Genomic DNA, 24,194 nt, shown 5'->3' on the forward strand with positions numbered 1-24,194 from the left:
ATGCCGAACTTATTTTTCTGTGGTCTGAGGAAAGGCAGAAATCAGTTAGTAGTTTCTTTCACTTCCCCAGTTGTGAACATCCTACCAACTGCAAATGCCTCTCTTTTCTTGTCCACAGAGGAAGCCTAGGCAATAAGCATACATGACATCTCAAATTTCAGGTATCTAAAATCACGAGAGATGAGTCACCCATCTGTAGATAATTTTATATATATAAATACATACATAAATATATATATATATATATATATATGATTGTATAGAACAACTATCTGCCTTTCTCATGAAGAAAAAGAACCCTACTTTATATCCCATGGTAACTCCACCTGGGCCCAGCACTTGTAGTGAACTGATTAAAGCAACATCCGTCCATGTCTTCCCTCATTGTGCCATACACATCAAATTATATTTATTTTTTTAGGCTGCGTGTGAATGGGATTCCTATGAGGAAGAAAGAAAATAAAGGAAGCAGCTTCCTGACATAAGATATTTCACTGACTACTCAGAGGAAATCTCATCTTTTCCCAGTTTGCCACAGATATTAATTGCACACTTCTGTACCTGAACTACCACATTGATTTTGCATTGAGACCATCCCTTACTGGACTCATAGGTGCTATTGCAAAATAAATTAAGGTAATGTTAAAATAAGAAAAAAATGAAGCATTGGATTTAAAAGGAATTTAATAAGATCAAGGAGTCTTTAACTAAGATGCCTCTGATGGGATACCAAATAACATATGACAATAAGCAGGACGGACACAGACAGTGGTCCTACAAGTATCTTCTCCACCCAAAACCACACTTTGAAAGCAAGTTCTGTAGTATGTATAAGCCATATATAAACTGACCATTATGCAGACACAGAAATGACCGGAGTTTTGCTAACTCATCTATAAACTAGTTTTGTATTATTCACTATAACTCCCTAATTGGCACATTTTTAAGACTTTCATTACAGTTTTTACCATACCCTCCAGAGGCTGATTGCTCCTTAACAAAGCATAAAACTTTGATCCAAATAAGTTATAAAGGACAGTAAAGGAACTATTGCATTGTTATGAGTCTCCTCTCGAGGTCATCCTCTCCTCCTGGGTATGTGTATTTATACACATTCAGTAATCACTGAAGGCCTTACCTACCCTAAACGCTTTGCACAGTCAATAGAGAGAGCCAGAAACCTCCTGTTTGACCTGACTCATGTTCTAGAGGAAAGCTCTATCCTCTTTGATGACAGAATACATCTTAGGTTTCTTTTCTTTGTCCTTCCACTCTTAGGCATCCCAGACTACTGATGTGCAATAAATGCCGGATGTGCAGTGACTGACTCGGTTACTTTACTTGACAAACCTTGTTGTCTTAAAAAGCTCAGCTCTTGCCTATGCACCAAAGGACTCAGTGATATGTTCTTGTGCTTTCTGACTGTAAGCTCTTTGGTAACAGGCTTTAAATTGTACTTTGATTCAAAAATCCTGGGAATGAAGTATTGATGATGCCAAACTACAAGTCCAAACTCCTTCAAAAGAGTGAAAAGTTACTTGTGGCAGCCAAGTTAAGCATTTACGTATGAAAGAATAATTTGTCACTGCATCAAAGGAATTTGTCTCCAGTTATGCCCTGTCAGGACAGTCTTTCTTCTCTGAATACAAAAGAATATGATTAAGGAAGTTCAGGGAAATGAGCAAGCAGCCTGATCACACTGGCATCCAGGGGAAGTGTTTGCCCTCTCAGTTCCCTGCCGGTGGCAGCAGGTGAAGTGGAAAAGTACATATCTCCTCGCTGGTGCAACAGCAGGAGCCAAGGGTCTCCTATTGTACCCACTCCAATCCAGGCTGTATTCAGGTTTCTTGTTTCAAAAACCCAGGGCTTTTTACAGGGTTATGCAGATGGTAACACAATGTATTTTAAAACTGTAGCGTACAAAAATGTAGAGAATTTAAATTACATCCTGGAATGGTGCAGTGAGCACAGTGATGTCCATACAGGATGTGTGAGTTCTCAAAACAAGTTTCTCAGAGTCTGGAGGCAATAATTTGTAAAGCTATTTCCCTGGTGTTGGCTGTTGATGCGCTTTAAAAAACAGATGGGAAAAATCCCAAGGTGTAAATCCTCCTAAAATTTACACTGATAGATTTTAATAAAATATATTTTCTTGAAAACTGGAAAAGGACCACAAAACTCTAGGGAAGGTTATTTAATCTCTTGAGTATTTTAATTATTGTAAAATGTTTTATTTAAATAAATTATTACCATTTCAAATCGGTAGAGCAAATAAGGTAGGTGAAAGTAACAGATAGTTCTCCACCCTCACTCTCCATTACCATCTGAAAAAAATATATATGCAGGATTTCTGAAAAACACGTTGAATTTTTTAAAGAAATACAGTATTTTTATATGTTTAAAGATGCAGAATTTTCCTGGTTTTATCTCAAATTTGCTTTTGTGCCATTAAAAATTCTCCCTAAAATCTCTAGTAGAAATCTGAAGACTGTAAGGAATCTGTTTTTATTAAAGTAAAACTTCCAGAAAGAGGCAAAGTCTAGAATATTAAAAAATTATTTGGTGACTCATAAATTCACTATTTTTCATGAAAGTTTGGGCTCCTAATTGTCTTAGGTCCTTCCAAAAACTTTTATCCTCTCTCAAAGAAAGAGAAGTCCTGTAACAGTGAAAAGGTTCTGGCAGTAGTACACTGTAGCCTTCACAGAGTGATTTTTTAGAAATTAGACTGTATAAGTAATTATCCCTGATTCCTTTTACCAGGTAAGAGACAATAATTCGCTGCTCTTCGTCTAGAAGGGAGAGCTGTATTTTTCCTGAAGAATCTTGTATCAGAGCTACAGAAAAATTCTGGAAACACACTTTAACAAATCTATGATGTTAAGAAAGGGCATACTCAATGAATACTTCAAAATCTATTGAAATGGAGTACTGAAATTATAATGCACGTTAGTTAGCTCGTGACAAAGTAATTTTAGAAGCTTTTACCTATTCAGATTGCAGGTGATTAGCTTCCTCTCAGAAATGCAAATGTACAAATGGTATAACTCTGAGAACAACTGCTTTAGTAAAAGCCTACTTAATCTAGAGTTCTGTATTGCTCTTATGCACAGAGCAGGTCTGCCAAGCATTCAATAGCCAAGAAGTGTGGCCACATTTGGAAATAATCTTTCCTGTATAAAATAGAACTCAAATGAAATACTCTATTTGGACCTCGGCCATCAAATGTTAACTTTCCAATTTTTCAGTTAATAAAAAAGAATATAGTTGATTATGTTGGATAGAAAATATACTAAAAAAACATAGTATTGCTTGTTTTTGTTACTGAATTCTTAACAATCTCTGGATGATATATACCTCTGGTGGGGGAAATGTACTGTGAGTGGAAAGTGCAGTCAGGCTGGCTATGTGGTTTAAGAAACATTCCAAAATAACAGCCTCCATTAGCACGGTAGGTGGGTATGTATGCAAAGTGATTCTTATTGTCTCGAGGGAAAAAGCCTGTTGGTTTAATGCACTACTTGAGCTACTCCCTGGTGACTAATTCATAGCTAAAAACCCACGGAACTGAAGTCAATCTATGAGCCTGTTTACATTATCTGCTATATGCAACACACGATACCAATGGAAATTTTTGGGATGTGACAGAGAAATAAAAATTGCACACAGTTATGTGCAACAGCATGCATATGCCATAAATACGAGGAAATTTTTGCTAACCCCAAGTCTAAAACAGAATTAAAAAAAAAACCCAAAACAAAAACCCATCTTCAGTTTAGATAGAAAAACTATCTTCAGTTCATCAAAACTTGAAGGCTGCAGTGCAACACCTGTTAATGCCGCTTACAGTGAGAGCAGCTCTCTGTGTTCAACACCACTACCAAGGTACACTGTGATATTCTAAGAACAGCCTTGGAAAGCCATTTGTAACAGGTGTGATGTTAAATCCTTCTGCAGGATCAAGAACAGAATGTAACAAAGTGAATAAACATCCAAGCAGTGTTCTGAGCAAAATGATGATGGGATTGACAGGGCAAGAAGAAACAGTCTCAAGTTGTACCAGGGGAGGTTTAGATTAGATATTAGGAAAAATTTCTTCATGGAAAAGGCTGGTCATAGGGGTCTTTTCCATGTCCAGGGAAGCCGTGGTGTCACCATTCCTGGAAGGATTCAAAAGTCATGTAGATGTGACATTTAGGGACACATTTTAGTGGTGGACTTAGCAGTGCTAAGTTAATGGATTAACTCAATGATCTTAGGGGTCTTTTCCAACCTAAGTGGTCCTATGATTCTATGATGTTAGTGGGTAAATCTCCAATACCAGTGCAATTTGGAATGACCTGGCAGAGTCTCATATTTTAGAAACCCAGGCAGATTTGTAGCATGTTGGCAGGAAGATCATCATTGGAGGGGTTCAACTCTATATTAAATAATGGTATTTAAAAAAAGACTTTACAACATTTAGAAAGGCCTTTCACATATATTTACACATGCATATACTTTCATTTAAGGTCTTCAGAGCATTTTGTAAACAAAGATTCCTACAGCGTTAATTTGCTTACTCTTCAAAATTTTATTTAACTATTTTTGCAAAATGATAATATGAAAGTTCAGACCGCATACTGAGTGTCTCATGCTATGCTTGAAAATTATAGTACATTCCTGAAAGCAGACTTATTGATATAGGTTTTTCAGATCAAAGCTTTTACTGTGACATAGGAGACCTACACTACAGCCTAAAATAGAAATACCTTGTTATTTATTCACTACTCAGCAAGGAATCAAATCCCACATCCCAACGCTGTGGAAATGGCACATCTTTTGCTGCTGCCATGTTCATACATAATGCCAATAATCACCTTGCACAGCATAAAGCCATAGATAAAAATGGACTAGAAAACAGGCAACACCAGCTTATCATTGTTGTCTCTGCTTGGTAGTGATTTATCAGGGAAGATTTTTTTTCCTTATCTACCTTGCTTCAATTTTTGAAAAAATACTATTAGACTTTTTTATTATCCAACTTGCTCAGATGTAGAAGGATGTGTTGAAGTTTATTTGGTCTTTCCAACAGCCTTAAATTTTGCAGTGTGTTCTTCAAAATCAGGCTCTTAAGGGAAATATTAAATGGAGGTTTTGACAAAAGATTCATCAAATTTTCAATAATCCATCTTCTTTTTTCATTCAGTCCTGAATACTGTAATACATTCACAGTATGCTATTTAAAAAAGGTATTAAGATGCCAGCACATGAATCCTCAGATGTCCTTTCAGATGGCTTGGAAAATAAACTCCTGCTCAGTGATGGAGAAGATGAGGTGCACACAGTAACAGAGGAGTCAGTGGGAGAGTTTGGCTCAGTACTCAAACTTGGCATAGACCATACCATTTTTCCACTGACATAAAGCATGTAAACATGCCCACAGCACTGACTTTCATCAAAGTATCTCAACAAATTTTCTTTTTACAAAAAAGTTTTGCAAGAAGAAAAACATTTCTGCCCTGTCTCACAGCTAAGCCTATCTAGCTCAGTGCATGGCCAGGGTATTTGACGGTGGGGAAACCTGAGGGTGTACAAAGGTTTCAACGAACAGGGAAAGCACACACTGATCCTTCCTCACCTTGCTCTCCCAGGCATCCACAGCTTACAGCTCTGGCACTTCCAGAGCAACTTCATTGCACTTCATTGCTCTCAGTGTATTTTTCTTGCATGATCTGTCCAGGCATCTCTTGAACTCAAAAACACACCAACCCCCTGTGGCGATGAGTTCCCTATCTAAATATGTATTGACTTGAACAAACTCCACATTTTGATTGATTTGGCTCATTTCAGAATCCTTGTTTAAAAAAACAAGTCTGTGTCAGCTAGTGGTATGCCCATTAAATATGCAGCGACCAGGAAGAAGCTGAATGATTTCTCTAAATTCATAGTCAATAACCCCAATGACTGCAGAACATTGAATCCAGAAACACCGGACTTCCTGACCAAAGACTAGACAATATATATTTTTTTTTTCTGTGAGGAGCAGTTAAGTAACAATAAAGCAATCCAAAATCTAATTAAGTAAATTCAGCCATTAAAGAAAGTCACAGACTCAAAACATAGAGTGTACCCATAAAAATGTGCTATAATACAAAATATACAATGCTTGTTAATCTCATTTTAAATAAAACCAAGTTAACTTATAAATTGTTGTTCTACTGATGTTTTCTGACTTAGCCTGTAGTTTACTGAGACCTATGCTTTGTAGTCTTGAAGACAATAAAAATCAGAGGGAAGGACTTAATCAGTATTTCAGACAAAGGTCCAGATGTCAAGTTTATATAAATGACAATGGGGCTGCAGTTCTAACTAATGACCAGTTCAACACAGGCTCCCATGTGCATGCTGCCTGAGTAGTGCAGAGAATGGAACTGAGATCTTTGAATTTGCTATATCTTCACAAAGGGACTTGGAATACCTTTTAAAATCATTATTGGTTTGGATTGAAAATGTTGGCTTTAAATCTTTCTGGAAAATAATTTTTCCTGTTGTTCTTGACATAGGAGTGTATTTATCTTTAACGGCACTTGGTTTTCATAGAAACCATGAGGGAGCAACAAGAAAAGAGAAGGTTTATACTCACTAACAACGTTGGCTTGTCCAGTGAAGATGGTGTACTGCAGCTCATAAGAAACCACACTGAACTCATCATCTGAAGTCCAGTGCACAGTAATGGTATCATAGGAGGCTGTGCAGAGCTCTTCTCGAATGGTGGGTGGGTTGGGAGCTGTGAGATACAACACAGCAGGCACAGTCAGTGAAGAGTTTCCCCTCTCCCCTTAGATTAGATGATGTAGTTGATGTATGAGATTGTAGAGACATCATCCAACAGACTTTTCAACAACTTTTCGCTAATTCCAGTACTAACTTTGATTATCAATTGACAGTTAGGAAGGAATTCTTAATAACAACATAAACACCAAGGAACTCCAGATTTTGAAAATATTTTGTATTAAAGTAACTTTAGCTCCAGATGTCATAGAACAAGTGATGTATCTATGTCACATTAGAAGGATACAATGACTAGTTATTTTTCTAAAATTGTTCTGATCATTTCACCAAACTTACCAAAATTCCATTGAAGCATATCAAGAGGGAAGGTCAACACTCTTCACTGTTGATTTTAAAGCAATGTTTGCCCAGCCTATCTTACCAGAGATTGCCATAAGTGGTATTGTGGTGGTGCATCCTTTCTAGCCCTGCTCTAGGCTGCACTATGATCTGTGATTCATTAGCAACAGGTATTTAAAAAATATAATTCTGGGGAAGCTGCCAACACTCATACTTTCATGCCAAATTTTCTTTTCTCTCCATTTTTATTGGTTTCCTAGCTATCCTTACATATAATTTCTGCTGTTATAAAAGTCACATTTTGCAGGTTAAAAAAAAGAGTTCTTATCATAACATAATAACCAGATGAATATTTCAAGCAAATAGTCACCCAGGAGCCCTCTGTCTCTCTTTTTTATAATCAACAGGCAAAATCTTTCTGTAGCAAGATATACAATCTTTTCCCATATTAACACATGAGTTTCTTTTAAAGACCTATTTAAAGTAAAATTTGAAGAAAATTACTGGGGTCTAATTTTCCTGTTTGCAATCTTTAAAAAGCCAAACATCTAAATAACCAAGAAATGAGTCTCTCTTCCTGAGGGATGGTCCTGCATGCTTGTCTCCGTGGGAGCTCCATTCCAAATCATCTTCCCTACAATCCACATCATGAAAAGAAGAATCATAAATCCTTTTGCTTGAATAGTGTTTCTCCCAGCTGTCCCAGAGTGAAGAAGGAGGGCACTCAAGCTGAAACAACTAAATTATGTCTGTATTAAAGGAAAAGGAAGGCAACTATGAATGTTTGTGGTTTGGTTTTGAACATTTTTTCTGTCAGATCTTTAACCTCCGATAGCCACGAAAAATATCCTAAAAAAAAAAAGTCCCTCTGAAGGAATTCCACCTTTACTTTCGCAAGACCTTATTTTTATGAAACGTCTATTTTTTTCCTTCAAGCATTTTTATAGATCAGGTCTCTGGCTTATTGATGTATGTTCCCAAGGATTAGAGTGCAGACAGGATCCCAAGCAGCCTCTTTTAACCAAGGGCTTAAGGAAAAATTGAAATGTCTTTCATGATATGACCTTGATTTGTGATGCTCTAAATATTGAATCACAGAAGCCTACCAATGGTATTTTTTTTTTTTTTTAACCTTGTCAGAGAAACCCTTGGGACAGAAGGATATTAAAATGAAAAGAAATACAAATAAACTCAAGTAAGAACAGCTATCTGTGGGAAAAATATAGTCAAAATGTGGGTGAAAAAAAAAAGGTCCACCGTTTTCTGAAAAGATTAATAGTAATATCAGCTATGTTCCATAAATGTATCCTGTAGAACAATCACTGGAGGTTTTAATTATTTTTTTTTTTTTAATTTCTAGCTGGGGCTTCATTTCAATATTTTGCCTGTTCTTCAAAGACCAAACAAAAATTGAAATAAGTGTTAAAAACAAAGATACAAATAGATAAATTTTTATTTGTCTCATGGTGTTCAACTAAAGCTTTCTTCTGTTATCTCCTGCACCTAACAGCAAAACATCTTACTTAAGAAATGTACTTGTTATTATTTCAACACAGAAAATAAATATTAATTTATGGAAAACAAAAATTACTGAAGGTTTAATTAATTGCAAACTGCATTTCAATGACACCTAAGCATCTTCAACTTCTTTGAAAACGGCATCCTAAGTTTGCTCTTCATGTGCACACCTGGCCTTATAGCAGCAAATCTACAGGCCTTCATGTAATGAAAATTTCTGAAAGAGATTTTGCCAAAGAAAGACATATTTCCCCTGGCTCTTGTGATTAACCCACACTCACCTGAGACTATACTGCATGAATTCAGCTCTTTGACAACATTCATTTCATAAACCACTCAGAATAAAACAAATACACCTGCTTCTCCTACAGAAAGGCAAGCAACTTTACATTCAGATGCTTTGTTATGTCAAAATAATGTAGCTGTCCAACTGCCAAATCCATCATTGCACAGCACATACTCCTTTAGAGAGTGTAAATTTGTAATGCAATTAAAGAGACTGACCTCAACCAGCTAGCTTCAATCAGTATTGCAATTGGTAGTGTGTGATGTGGTGAATTATTGAATTCACCAGTCCTGTTACAGAGCTCTGTGCCACAGGGAACCTCCTCAAAGACTCCAGTGATCTTGAGACTGCACCAGCAGGTTCCCCTTCCTGGCTCGGGAGTGCTTCAGCACTGCTCCAGAGGGGAAGCCCAGAATGTTCCAGCACAGCAGTGGAAGACACAATCCACTTCTCCATAGAGGATCAGAGCACGTATCTGGGAGTGGTAACTGCTTCAGACACTCAGGCTTTCATTCACCAGTTTTGAATCAACACTTTCTCACATGACAGAAAAATTCTTGCTGAAGGCTGTTTTACTTCATTTTAGCTCAAAACTGAGTAAACACACTTAAAAAGTCAGTAACCACACCTAAAATGCCTGAAAGGCACTAATATTAGGAATGCAGTTCCTTAAATTTGCTCTCAGGAGTAACTGATCTCACGAGCATATTACCTTTCAACCCATTTGGTTTGAGGCACCTTCCTTTCTGCATCATCTGCATGGCTCTTGCTCTGAAGCAGAACTGATGCCTCACAAGGTCTGCACATCTGAGGGACAGTTCAGGGACACTGCCAGCTCTCCCTGGTGAATTCCAGCATTAATGCAGTGTCTCCTGAGTGTCTCTTGAGATTCTATCTAAATCCTCTCAGCACAAGGTCACAGAGATTGACTAAAACAACCTCAAATTAATTTTGTTTGCTCAGTTTCTCTCTCCCTGTTGTCATGCAGTGACTGACTTTGTAAAGATTCCTTATGGATTTTGATACTGAATATCAAGACCTAAAAGAAGACCTAAGCAATTTGCTTGAATTAATGGTGTTAGAAATATTCATATTGCTGGTATGACTGTGACGGAGTTGCAGAGCTGCTCTGAATCTCTTTTTTAGATATTCATTACTGATTCCATCTTGTATCATGACACTGGGCTGAATCACCTTGGAGGAATTGGAAAGGCACAGTTACATCAGATGTGGATACATATTTTATGTATTATTAACTTGTCATGTGTGAGTTAGTACCAAGGGCTTGGTCACACATACAAACCATCTCGACCCAGTTTTTGGGCAGACCAATACTGCTCAAAGCCAACAGAATGAGAAGAGATTACCCCAGTGTTGTCTGGAATTGGTCTTTGATCTTTCAGTGCTGAAAGAGTTAAGCAGTAAGACAGGTTGTCAAGAGTTTCCAGAACAAAGTTGTTTCTGTGTGAAAAAAATTGCTGGCATATGCTAGGCAATACACATTTGTGCAATTGTAGGTGAAGTGATGGATGAAAAAAACTTATCATTGTTTCAGATAGGATTTCTGAAGTAGGGAAAATTGCAAGGTCAAAGAATGGATGATCCTGCAATTGATTTCAAAGACACAAACCAAGCATTTTTGATTCATGATGGACAAAAAAAGTCCTTATGACAGTAATATTCTGCAGAGAGTTTGCAAGTTATATGTATTGCCTGGATCTAGCTAGATGCATGTCTAGAGAAAGATGGTTTCCAGATGAAGAGCCTGAGCAACTTTTAAGATAAGAATGCTTTCAAAAGACATCAAGGGTATATATAGAGAGAATAGAACAGTCAGATGAAGATTAAAAGTATTGTTTTAATATACTGAGCTTGATATCTCAATGTCTGGCTGGCAACTTTCAAAAAGATATCAGAGATTTTATTTGGATAGCAGAAGCTTTGGACAGACATCTACGTAAATGATAAGCACAAACTACTTAAATTTATTTCTTCAGTAAAGAAATAGCCTAGGAAGAAAGAAAGATAAGGATATAGAGATTGAAGAAGATCTGACAAATATTATACTGGGAAGAACCAAAGGAGAAAAAAATTGCCAGGAGACAGACAGGGTCAATTGTTTCAAAAGTAACTGACAACAAAGATAATGAAGCTGGAATTTAGGTTTTGACATTTTTTTCAGAAGCAGTACAGATGACAGTCATAAGGTAGGCTTCTTCACTTAATTCACAGTATAGATCTATGACTAGGATGTACAAACTCGTTTTACTTAACTGTGAAACGTGATAAAAGTAAAGCCTAATTCACTCTGTCACAAAGTGTTCAGTTTATGATCTAAGAAAATTCCCTGCACCAATCTGAAAGGAATAATATGAAGTTTTCTCTGGAATTTCTGGACAACAGTAGAGAATAATCAAATGCATTTTACTCTAGGGATTATATATACATATGTGTGTGTGTATATATATGTACACCTATATCTCATGTATACCTATTTACATATATTTACATAAATGTATCTTAACTGTCTGCATAGGTTGCATTTTATGCTCAGATAATTTGGACATGTGCTTTGCATTTTGCCACTGCAGCCATATGCTATTTATTAATGTGAAGAAAAGCCAGTTAGAACAGTTTTTCACTGGGCATCAAGGATAAAAATGGTTTATCAGGAAAAAAAAATGCTAAAATGCTTGATATGTATGCATGCAAGTTTCCTTAGACCGCATTGTGAGCATTTTTTTAAGACTGTGGATAAGCTAGGAAAAGGCAGAGAAGGACCTATGTAAATGACAGTCATCATGATGGATCACAGAAAATATCTTTGTAGCAAGACAACCCTTCATTTTGGTACAGATATAACCTTCGTTTTCTGCAGTGCACAGCAATTAAGTTGATAATATTGACATATGATGTACAAAGGGGAGAAGACCTGAGGGATGCAGGAACAGACTGCTAGAAGAATTAACATCATATAACTTCACAGATCTAAATCACAGCTATCTGCATTTGAATAAGTACATCCATCCTCTGTTTGGAAACAACTGGGAGAAGCGGGCAACTCCAGAATGGAGCCAAGTGCCTCAATATATGTGCCTCAAAATGAGATGGTTATTTCTCTTCTTTCACCATAAAGAAGATGAGTGATTATTTTAGAGGTCGATTACTAGATTAGGGTGAATGAGTCAGTTTTTTGTTTTAATCCTTCATTTCCCCGGATTTTTATAAATTTGGGGTGAAGGCTGAACTTGATGTCAAAATTCCTGCAGATTTAGAGATAAGCAGACAACATAACATTTCACTGGTAAAGCTGAAATTGCTCTTATCACATTATTGTTGTGTTTCATTTATTTCAATATGCGTTAGACACTGATTGTATTCATCTGTCACACAGTGACAAAAATGTTCCTTGCAAATATAATTTCTCTTTTAGATATGGCAAGAATCCCACAGCTCCATCAGGCAAGAGTGCTGCTGCCCTGTGCATGCACCCAGTCTTGTGCTTCCCAGTATCAATCTATTTGCTACTTATAGAATCACAGAATCAGAAAATACTTTGGACTGGGAGGAACCTTCAAAGGTCATCTGGCCCAATCTCCAGACAGTGAACAGGGACAGGTTGCTCAGAGTTCTGTCCAACTTGACCTTGAATGTTTTCAGAGATGAGACCTATACAGTGTCTCTGGCAATCTGCTCCAATGTCTAACCACATTCATTTATAAAGATTTTTTCCTTATATGTAGTCTGAACTTACCCTCCTTTGGTTTAGATCCATTACCCCATGTCCTTTCTCAACAGACACTACTAAAATGTTTTAAGTGCTGAAAGACCACAATGAGATGTCCTTGGATCCCTCTCATCTAGATGTTGAATAGCCCTAACTTTCTCAGCTTTTCCTCTGCAGAAAAGCCAGAAGCCAGTCCTTTGCTTGGAAAAGATAGTGGTTGGCAATGAGGAGGCTGCACCCTCACATTCTCCTGAACTAACACAAGAATATCCTCTGAAAACTGGGACAAGTGGGACCCAGGAAGTGTTTTCCAATGCTTTTCTAACAGTGCTTTGTGCCTTTCATTGCAAATTCTTGCTGCTAACAGCAGATGCTTAAAGATGTTGCAAAATAAAAACCTACCACATCTCTTCTGTTTTCAATTGAGCTGGAATGAATTGTTCTAATTCTGGCATTGAAATCAAAACACCCTAAATTACAGTAATTTGTTTCCCTTTGTGAGTCATTGTACACTCTGAGACTACACATTAGTCAGGCTTTCAGTAAGGGTCTAATCCTGTGGGCTTGCTCAGGCCAAAGACCTCAGTTAGGCAAGGTGGGGCTCTGCAGTGTGGAGAGCCCACCCCACAGCCAGGCTCAGAGCACACCACACACTGTCTAGCTCCAGACACAGCCAGATCCTCCAGTTCTGTCTTGGGGGAAATTCACAACGTCCCCAACATGAGAAAACATCTTTCACTGCTGAGCCTGTGACGTTGATTGCTCAAACAGCTTCTGATTGCTCATGGGAACTCTGCCAGGCAGCAATCTGCTGCAGTAAGGAGGCAGCCCCAAGGGAGAGGGTAACACCTGGAGCATCCATCTCCTGGGAAATTTGCTTTGGTCCCTGCTCTTCCTCCTCTGGCTCCTCCAGGCTGAGCTCCAGCTGTTCTTTCACTGCACTCTGCCGCAGTGCCTTTTAATAATTTCTTAAACCTACTTCCTCACACTCTGGTGGTGAAGAATGCAAGGAGAGGAGATGGAAAATGCATCCCAGTTGTTTGAAGCACCCAATGCTTCCTGGGGTGTTCTGGGGCTGTTGGAGGTAATATATTCAGGATTAAGAGGGAGAGTGTATTTGGTTTATGTAGCAATGTTTTGGAAGTGGCTGGGCTGCAAGGGTTATCTCTGTCAGAAAAGATCAGGAGCTGACTCAGTATCAGACACAGACAGTTCTGAGATACACCTGCCACTGTCCAAAGCTGAGCCCATCACTGGTGCTGATAGTGCCTCTGTGATAGCACTTTAAAGAAAGTGGAAGAAAGGCTGTGCAGCAGTGGGGGCAGAGAGGAGTGAGAAAATGTGGTAGAAACAGCCTTGCAGATGTCAAGGTTGGTGAAGAAGGAGGGGGAAGAGGTGCCCAGGTGCTGAAGCAGAAATTCTCCTGCAGCCTGAGGTGGTGGCTGTGGTGATGCAGGTTGTTTCCCTGTGGCACACAGAGGACTACAGTGAAGGAGATGTCCACCAGCAGCTGTGGAGGACCCACACTGGAGCAGGCTGATATGCCCTGGAGGAAGCTGCAGCCTGCAGAGAGAGTACCACACAGGAGAAAGATTTCTTATAGGAATTGTGGCCCATGGAGGACTCACACTGCAGCAGTCCACTCTTGAAGGACTCATCTGGTAAAAAGGACCCACTCTGGAGCAATTGTTGGAGAATGGCACCCTTTTGGAAGGGCCCATGTTGGAGAAGTTCATGAAGAGCTGCATTCTGTGGGAGAAAGCCCATGCCAGAGAAGGGGAAGGGTGCCAGGCAGAGATGATGTGTGATGAACTGACCACAGCTTCCATTCCTCAACCCCATGCACCACTTTGTGGGGAGCAGATAGAAGAGATGGGAGTGAAGTTGAGCCCAAGAGGGATGGAGTGGGGAAAAGTTTTTTGTTCGATTTATTTTTATTTCTCAGTGTCCTACTTTTACAATTAATTTGCAATAAGTTACATTAATCTTTCCCAATCTGAGTCTCTTTTGCCTGTAGCAGTAATTCTTGAGTGATCTCCTTGTCCTTATCTCAACCTATCAGCCTTTCATCCTATTTTCTCCCCTTACTGAGGAGAAGCAATGAGAGTGGCTTGGTGTGCACCTGGCAATCAGCCAAAGTTACAAGCACAGGGAGAACTGAAAAAAATCCTATCATTACCATTTTATGAGGAATATATAATAGCAAACCTCAAGAAAAAAGAGTACCTGTAAGGTAATCAAGGCATTCCAATAATTTTTTCTCCCTGGTAAAATCAAGTGCGAAAGTATCAAAAGTATCGTTGAGATTAATTTCAGGAATTAGAACCTGGGAGGATGCAGTTGCCATGGAAACCCTGTAATGAAAAGAAAAATATCTTTTAGTACTCAAGACACAATGACTTTTACATCAAGGTGGACTTGATCAATATGGTTGTTATAGCTTCTCAAAAAGCTTGACAAAATTTCATATACATATTTTATTTATATGGTTTAAGTTAGGAACTTCTCCTTTCACTTTTATTTTTGACAGCAAGATCTCCAATAATTATTTTTTTTACTGAACTTAGGGCCACCACACAGTATCAGATAAAATTTTAACAATATTTTGGCCAAACAACAATATCCCTTGAAGAATTCTTTTTAATCACCTATGGAACCAAAGAAGAAAGAGCTCTATAATTAGCTGTGTTTAAGCAATCCTGACAGATGCTGCATCTCTCCCAACCCTTGTTTTCCCAAGCAGTTTCTTGCTTCAGGCATGCCTTGGCACTGCTGTCCCAAGGGCTTGGTGCAGTCCCCACAGCTCCTCAGCTGTTCACCACAGCACGCTGTTGTTAACTTCAAAAGGCACAGGAGGGAGATAAAACAAATAGATGTCAGCTTGGTTTATTTTAAAAGGCTTTTCCCTATAAAGCATGTGTGCATACTTATATTTTCTCCAAACTGGAAAAGTTTCCTCACCTACCTCATTTCAGGAGCTACATTTACATTTTCTCTGTCCAGATGTACTAATATAAAGAGATGAACTTTCACAAGAAAAATGCATTTTCCAGTCCATTCAGCCTGGTTTCACCAAATGCATATTTCTGGAGAGCTGGATATTGGATGTGTTTACAGAAAGTTTGACTGGTTTAAGGAGAGGGATCACTAAACCTTATGCTATACAATAGAAATTGGGCAAATGTTTCAGTTTGGACATAAAGACAACTGTGCATGAAATCTATGTCTGTTATCTGTCATTTATGACATGTCTGATCAAAGTATTTGATTGCTTCAGTTTAAAATTTTCCCATATTATTCTTTTTCTGTAGATGGGACTGAAATGACTCCAGGGACGTTCACTAAGGACTATTTTTTAACATATTTTTTGTGTAGCATTTTAGGAAAATACAATAAGGAAAGTCAAAACCAGAGCTGTATATCTCATTGTCTTCAGCATAGTTTTCAAAAGCTGAGCTGAGGAGGTTTCCTCGTCAATATTCTTGTTATACAGATTTCAGCATTGTTTCTGTTGCAGCTGTGAATGTAGAACTCAGTTTAAAGTAGATCCTAGGACAGGTTTTTTTGGTTTTTTTTTACATTTTATTTTATATCAGCATGTCTTTTTGGACTGTTTTAGGGGATATACAAAAGGTGCTTCGTATTTACATGTGTTATAGTCAGTTTTTGGTGAGATCAATTCAAAATTTCAGACACCATATCATCATATTAGGTTCAGAGGATTGGATTTTGTCCTGTAATTCTGCCTACTGTTGACACTGTAAACACTGACACCGTACTTGATTGGAAAGGGTTTTTCCAGGATAAATGTACTTCATCCACTATAAATAATGCACAACTTAAATATCAGAGTGAATGTAATGACTTTGCTTGTGCAATTACCTGTCGTGCTTACAAGAGAAAATATTTTACTGCAATTACTTTGAAATGTGTGGATGAAGAAATGCAATGAGCATGATTTCAGGAGACTTCTTTAGCTGCTGGAGCTCAGAGCCCTGGTGAGACTGTTACATGAGCAGTCTAAAAGCAAACAAAATTTTGCTCACCACAGGAGAGCTAAGAGAGTTACTTGGGAGGAATAATTTATTAATTCTATTTACCCTGTTTTTCCTTTTGCAGTTTGTCTGCAAACACTTGGTATCTTTTTTACCTTTGGTTTTATTCACTGCTTGGAATGATTCTGTGAGTTTCAGGGTGTTCACAGCCATCTCATTACAGACAACAATCTGTGATAGCCAAGAATTGTTTGATAGGGCACATAGGTCAGCTTGTCTCATTTCTGCTCTCCCAGTGTCTCTCCTGTGACAGTATTGTATTTATGATGCAATTGTTCATGCTTTCAGGTTCAAAATGGAGCTTCTCTGAATATTCTCTGGTAGTCAGTTAAAAAGCCCTGTGTCTCCACAAGTTTCTGCCCTACTGCTGCTTCTGCTGAATACTGAAAAAAAGGGCAAACCCTCACCTTCAGCTTTTGATACTCATTGTAGTTTTACTGCTGGTTTCAACTGGGATTCCACAATGTTGCTTGGTGACAGAATATAAACCACAGTCTGAGAGACAACACACTGCCTTGCCTGGCCTTGTCTTTTTAACTGATTTTCAATTCTCTGAATCTGTAATGGACAGCCCAGTGTTGCTGGCTTATTTACAAATTGGTAATTAGCTTCAATGAAGACTGGTGCAGCACACAAGAGTAAGGGAGACTTTAAAAAAATGTGTAATAGGAGCAGGGAACTTCATGTTTTGGATTTGAGGAAATTGGGTGGAAAATGTGAAGATATAATGTGAATCCAGAAATAAAAAAAATAACTATTAAATAAAAAGCTATTTGAAAAAAAAAATTAAAAGAGCATATTTTTCATGTCTGTCTTTGTTGTCCAGATTCTCCTTGTTTTAAACTTTTAAAATTAAAAAAAAAAATTCTGATTGCTAAACAGTTGATATTCCAGCAGAATATTTTTTCATCAGAAAATCCTGCTGAAACTCAACGGGTGTGTTTCAGCATTCACAGCAATTCACTGAAAACCAGAGCGAATATTTTGATAGCATGGTCCTTGTCTTTGGGATTCTTGATACATCTGGCATGCTGAAGAGGAGCCAGGATCCTGAAAGAAGTAGAAATTCCCTGCACCCAGGAGCCCAACACAACAACTGATGTAACTTCCAAACCTCCTGGACTGTTGAATCTCCATCTCTTCAAGATGCACGGTGAAGGTTCACAAAGTTACAAATTTCATTATCTTGTAGCTTTCTATTTTGTGAAGAATATGCATCCATTGAGATCATTCCCAGTTTCTTCTAAGGAGTGTACTGACTGCCTGATTTCTTTCTCAATCTCAGAATTTTTCATGAAGTAGGAATTTCAGCCATAAACCCATTTTTAAAGTGTGTTTAACATCAGACATCTGCTTGGCAACTATTCTTTCACTTGTGCATGTTATTATTGCAACTCTTACTTTGCACCCTTTTTTGACTGCTCCTCTTCTCAAAGGGATGTTTTGATTTAGCATTACAGTAAGGTTCACCCCACTCTGGTATAGCACAAAGTAGCATTTTGGGGGAATATGTCAACTACCCCCTGTCTTTGACCACAACTCTGATGTGACAATACAGCAACTATGGCAAGACATCTGCCTTAAAGCGAGGTTTTTCTTTCTATTGAGAGGAACACCTCCTTTACCTTTCAGTGATATTTTTGGCTGTTTGCAGGAAGCGAGCGTGGTCGTTCTCCTTCAGTGACTGCTCAGCCTGAGAGATGAGGGACGTCGAGCGCTCAATGCACTGCTTGCAGTTCGCAATCTGCTGAGCCAGTTTTCTCAGCCTCACCACCTTGAGTGGAAACACAGGAAAGCAGTCATGTCTCTAAGGTCGCAAATCATGGTTGGGTTTGCAATTCAGAGGCAAAGCTGGGCAAAGGAGGAGTTAAGATGAATGGCTTTGGTGACAAGCTTTGTGGTGAACTCCATCTAGCCATGTAACATTTTAATAAGGGACAGGCACAGCCTTTCTGCCTGAATATTTTCCACATGGAAAACAACAGAGGAGAGCCAAAGTAAGCACAGCTGGCCTATTTTCCAGCAGAAGGAACGTCATTTCCTGGTAATTTCTGCTTACATGATAACTAAGGTCTATTTAGATAACCATTTCCCAGAAATTATGAGATCTGTGTTAAAGGCTACTTATAGATTAACTAGATTTTTTGTATTAATTGAGTTTCAGAAAAAGAAAAAAGCTGAAAATAAAAGTTAACAGAAAAGACTGTTCATCTCTGTTAACAATGCATGCCTGACCTCATTATGTGCTTTAAGTAAAACAGGGTGTTTTCTTATTGGATATTTTTAACTGGACAAAAGCACAGTAGTGCTGGAGAGCTGATTATTATTACTGCAAACATATGTGCTGGAGATAAACACAGTAGATGTGACTGTAATCATTAGCAAAAAGGTTAGGGAAGGGCACAGCTCTCCATTTAAAGACAATGTTGGCTAACAAAACTTTCAGGAACTACATTAGTTCCTGAAAGGTCTGGGAGTCCTTCCCTTTGTTATCACATCAGGATCATAGTTTGAACAGGAGTAAGAAATAGGAAGGAAATTAAATAACTCTGGAGTTTAGAAAGGCACATTAAGACCCAGTTACATGCAAAATGAGGGAACTAACAACCAAGTGGGTTGGCAGAAATGTCCAAATTTATAAGCAAGATAATATTCCCAATATCAGGAATTAGGGCACAGGCTATGAAGTTGCTGATTTGACTTTGAGATATATTTGCATCCTAAGCAGTGATAAGGGTATCTTAGTGCAGCTATCTGACAACAGAAACAAGTAGGAAAATAAACATTTAAAAAAAACCTTCCAAAAAAAGATATGGCCAAATGATTTGTGTCATGTGATTTTCGTATGTCTTTAATGATAGAAATAGCATAGAGAAGAAAATTCTGGGAACGTCCAGATTTTGCTTATGCTAATGATTTGATCAGCTTCTAGGATGAACTAATGTCACAGTGTTTCCTATAACTGTGCATTTACAGAGATTACAATTCAGTGTACACCAGCCTAACCAGGGAAAGGTTAATCTCTTTATTTACTAATTAATTAAAAAGCAAACAGTGAACTGAAGTAAACGTTAACTTAGGAGTTTTCTGCAGTAGAAAGCATGTCATGATTTGTGATGATTTCTAAATATGAACTATATTTTCCACTTGATTGATTCTTTCTTTTATCTTCAAGAAGAGGAAGATGATAAATTGAAATAGGAAGAGTCTAATCTCAGTCCCCACCCACTTCTGCAATGGTAGGAATGACATCTGCCCTAGGATTATTTTACCTAGTTGATATTTGCTTCTTTCCTGTTACATGTTCTGTGGGATTTTATAGGGTTTGGGTGATAGGTGAGATTAAGTGTGGAGCTGCAGAGGGTGTTCAGACTTGTGTGTAACTGAAGCTGCAGCCTTGCTGGCACAGCTAGAGCTTGCTATGTGTTTCCAGCTCTGTAGCCACTCCTACAATCCTATAGAGATATTTGCTGTGCTCTCATTCCAGAAAGACTCTTAGCCATAGGCCCTCTTAAAGGAAGATACATTGGGCAGAACTTCTCGTGGCTTTTCACATGGGTCTCTTGAAACCTTGAAATCTTTCAACATATATCACATTTGAGTCAAAGCATTCCAGATCTTGACTGGACCTCCACTGATATAACTTTCAGCTCAACAAAATAGAACAAAGAATGGGGGCAGCTCTATTAAAATAAATTTGGAGTCAATTGTATTACAATTTTCATGCTAATGGAAATTATTTTTGCAAGCAACAGAGTTTTTAAAAGCAATGTGTATATTGCACAAATCCAGATGAATGGCAGGTTTTCTACTTCACTGGTAGCACACCTGGTCTCTCTGCATAGACGAAAGGAGTTGAAACAAAAATGAAGGCCATCTATTTCATTTGAAGGATATTCAGGTTTTTTCACACAGTGTACAGGACCTGTGGTTTCCAACGTGCTTAAGTTAGCCCTTGGCTACAGACTTTTCATTTCAAGTTAATTGGAATATCTTGACATCCACATGAAGCATTTAACCTGCTCTTGACTTTATTCCTTTCCTGAACTTTTCCCACACAAGAAGAATGAATATCTGACTTAGTTTAGGAGTTAAACAGTAAACACCTTGTACCTAGAAAATAAAAACATGAATTTAACTCTAATGCATTTCTGAGTTAACAGTTAGCTAGGAAAATACATTGAAACTTAAGTATCAGAGATTTTTCCTGCTCAATGTGTTTGCTACTAATAATCATGAAACTTTGTGAATTAGAAATGCACACTTAATTTAATTTCTTTCACACTTTTGAATTTTTTTTTGTAAATAAGACTTGATATCCTCATGAATGACAATAAATGACAAAATTTTTATGTGATAGTATTTGAATCAAAAGTTAAAGTACCTAGGAAAAAAAAAAAGAAGATAATTGTGAGACATGATTCTATATGCTGTAACATTTTGTGAAAGCTAACACTTTGGGGGAAATACTGTCAGGCAGAATAACAGAGAGAAGGAAGCATTAAATGGACATAATTAGTCATTTACCGATCACGCCAAAATTTCTGGTTTTATCTTTAAAATCCATAATCACCTGTAGTAAGAGAAATACCAAATAAACAGTTGAGGTCTAGAGTGCTAGTCTTCAAGTATTTAATTCTTCTTTGCATGAAAGTATCAGTCAGTAGCCAAGAACTACATAAGGTCTTTTACATATTTCTATCAATAATATCTGCGGTCAGAAAAGCTGCAGTCAAAAGGAAACAGTGTTGACCTACTTGTGATCTAAAGAAGAAAACATTTTACCTTTCCTTCTTTGATTTTGGTTCCAATTATTTGCCGTCTTTGCTGGATTATTTCAATGAGTTGGTCACATTCTTCCATCAGCTTGGTTTCTTGGCGGGATGCATTTACCTATGAAGAAAACCTTATGATTAGCAAAAACTTTTTTTTACGTTTTCCTTTTCCATCTCCAAATTTAAAAACTGCATTTACTAAAATATTGGGTTTGGCATTTTTTTTTTCTCCTTTCTGTGTATAATCTATATTATTTTCAGTCCCCTCTTTTGGGTTTTGCAAAGTACTGAATTGAGTCTCAATGTATTGTGTGCAGGAGGCAGGGCTTGCAAATAGACAATCAGGTGTTTCTAACTCAAGTGAGAAAAGTCTGGTGTGGTGAGTATTGAGTGGTGCCAGCTCTAACCCACAGCAGTGAGAAGCGAGGTCTCTTCAGGCGGCATTTCACACATCATGGTTTGCAGCCGTGTGAACACCAGCATGCTCAAGGGCACAAGTACTGCAGCAGAGTCCATCTGGTGCAGCATCCCCTCTCACTGCTGCTGGTGCCAGCATCTGATAGCACAGAATTCCAGGAGGAAAGAAGTCCCAACACATATGATGACTCCCATGAGTGCTTTCTCATCCTCCAACCATTTGTAGCTCGGTCTTCTTGAACCAGACATAATTTATACATCATTACCAATATTCAAAAAAATAAAATAAGATGGATTTATTTAGTGTCTCCTTCAAATCCTGGAAACCTTAGGAATCTGCCTCATTCTACAGAAATGAGCAACACAGCTTAACTCACAGTGAAGTGAACAACTGGCTCCTTTTAGGAGGATTTGAAACTGTCTTCTTCCAGCTGTGTTTAATGATCCAAAGTCCTATCACTGGAAAGGGCAGTGAACTACTGATACCATATATATCCACATATTGGTTCCTGAAAGATTCAAGTTATCAAAGATCCACATGACAATACCAAGATGTGTGTTGACTCTCTTAATTATTCCTGCTTTGCCTCAGCAATGAATCAGATAGAAAATAGTGTGCTCATGTAGTTTTCTAGAGTATAAATATATGAGGAAATGAATTTTTTTTTAGTGCAAAACCCCTCACAAATATTAGCTTTCTGTAGAAAGTGTTGACTTTTGTTAAAAAAAAAAAAAAAGAAAAGAAAAGAAAAGAAAAGAAAAGAAAAGAAAACTTAAAATAGAAAAATTTGGGTTCTCAGATGAATATATTCTGTTTCTGAAGGAGACTGATTTTTTCAGTGCAAAGTCAACATTCTATACCACCAGAAGAAAGTACTTCCCCTCCAGCAGTTGCATGTTTAGCTTACATATATGTGTAAAGAGTCAGAAAAAAAGGTAAAAAGTTCTAATCATGTCTAGAATACTAAAAAAAAGAACTTATTTCAGAGCTATGTTTCATTTGCACTTTGCTAAAAGAGGGTAAGAGGGTAAAGCATCTTTCAGCGCTGGCTAATTGCCTTCACAGCCATGTCACCTTTTCCACTGGGATAATAAGAGTCAGTGGGGAACAACAATAGGGAATACTTTCAGGTGACAAGTGACTATATTGCACCCCTTGGCTGTCTTTTCAGTCCGGTGAGCCCCATGATTCTGCATCAGTATTCTTTTCTTTCCTTCCAACAATGTGTTTAAACATGCATTTACCTGTAAGCACATTATGGAACTCATTAAGATTAAGCAAATGCTTATGTATTTAAATTTGGACCAGAACCAATTTTACAAATAACCTTCTTATGTGAAATACACAATATCCTCCAGGCAAAGAGAGGACTTGTTTGTAAAGACCTGCTTTCATCAAGATTTTGGATTATCTTTCTGAAATCTTCATAAAGTTAAAGTTTGTTTGCACATTTTAGAGGCTTAATTATTAATTAAGACATCAAGATTATAAAGAGAGAATACATTTGTTTCTGGAAGGGGCCAGATGTGACTGCAAGTGCTGGTGAAGATGTAGAAGGTTTTCCTCTCATGTTAGTTTAGGCGCCCATGGTTCTCCTTACATTTGCTGTTTGCTCTGCCTGGCTTCTCACCACAGTCCATGAGGAGAGAGAGATGAACAGCCCATCTAAAGCCTCTAGCAGTGCCACTGTCTCTCCACTGATAGCTCAGGTAACCTAGAAAAGTTAGTCAGACTGCACTGTCCCTCCTATTCCCTTTGTTCCTGTGGTCCTAGTACCCCAGCTGCACCACGCGTCTTACTTTGGCATGAAACTCTGCAGAGCTGCTTTCAACAGGCTGTACCATGCACTGGTTCGCCTGCCCTGACTTCAGGTTCACTACTGGATTGAAACTCCACCAAGGAGCAGGGAAGCCTACACAGGCTCAGCCCGGGGCAGTGATCACACCCACTGCCTATGGGCACAGCTCCTGTGTCAATACCAAGGCTGGCTCATGCCACAGCCAACTTCAGCACTTAATTACAGTAACACTTTGGCACTTCATTATGGTAACACTTGACGGGATTTTTGAGTAGCTTCCACTCAAAGTGTTACTTCTAGCACCACTTACATCACCAATTTGTTTTGTCAAGAAGATCTAATTAATTTTTGGGATAACTGTCATGAAACATAAAGTAACAGGAAGGTTAAGTCAACATTGTTTCATTTAATACTCTGGTTGATTTGAATAATAATGTATTAATTGGATCTTAACCTAAAAAACTCTAGACTAAGAAAAACAAAATGCTTGGAAGAAAATCTCTG

The 24,194-nt window shown here is 38.0% G+C and overlaps 1 protein-coding gene across 3 annotated transcripts in view; it reads right to left on the bottom strand.

Annotated features, from left to right (window-relative positions):
- Nucleotides 1-24,194, bottom strand: part of MID1 (midline 1) — a 107,459-nt gene that overhangs the window by 9,832 nt on the left and 73,433 nt on the right. For all 3 annotated transcript variants that reach the window (XM_041416540.1, XM_041416537.1, XM_041416539.1), the window contains exons 4-7: nt 21,485-21,592; nt 18,325-18,473; nt 14,871-14,998; nt 6,626-6,769 (exon numbers count right to left, since the gene is read on the bottom strand). In XM_041416540.1, the coding sequence (XP_041272474.1) occupies nt 6,626-6,769; nt 14,871-14,998; nt 18,325-18,473; nt 21,485-21,592 (529 nt within the window). The remainder of the gene's footprint in view (nt 1-6,625; nt 6,770-14,870; nt 14,999-18,324; nt 18,474-21,484; nt 21,593-24,194) is intronic.

The sequence above is a fragment of the Onychostruthus taczanowskii genome, unplaced genomic scaffold (assembly GCF_017590055.1).
Source record: "Onychostruthus taczanowskii isolate IOZ18803 unplaced genomic scaffold, ASM1759005v1 scaffold52, whole genome shotgun sequence".
NCBI classification, from domain to species: Eukaryota; Metazoa; Chordata; class Aves; order Passeriformes; family Passeridae; genus Onychostruthus; species Onychostruthus taczanowskii.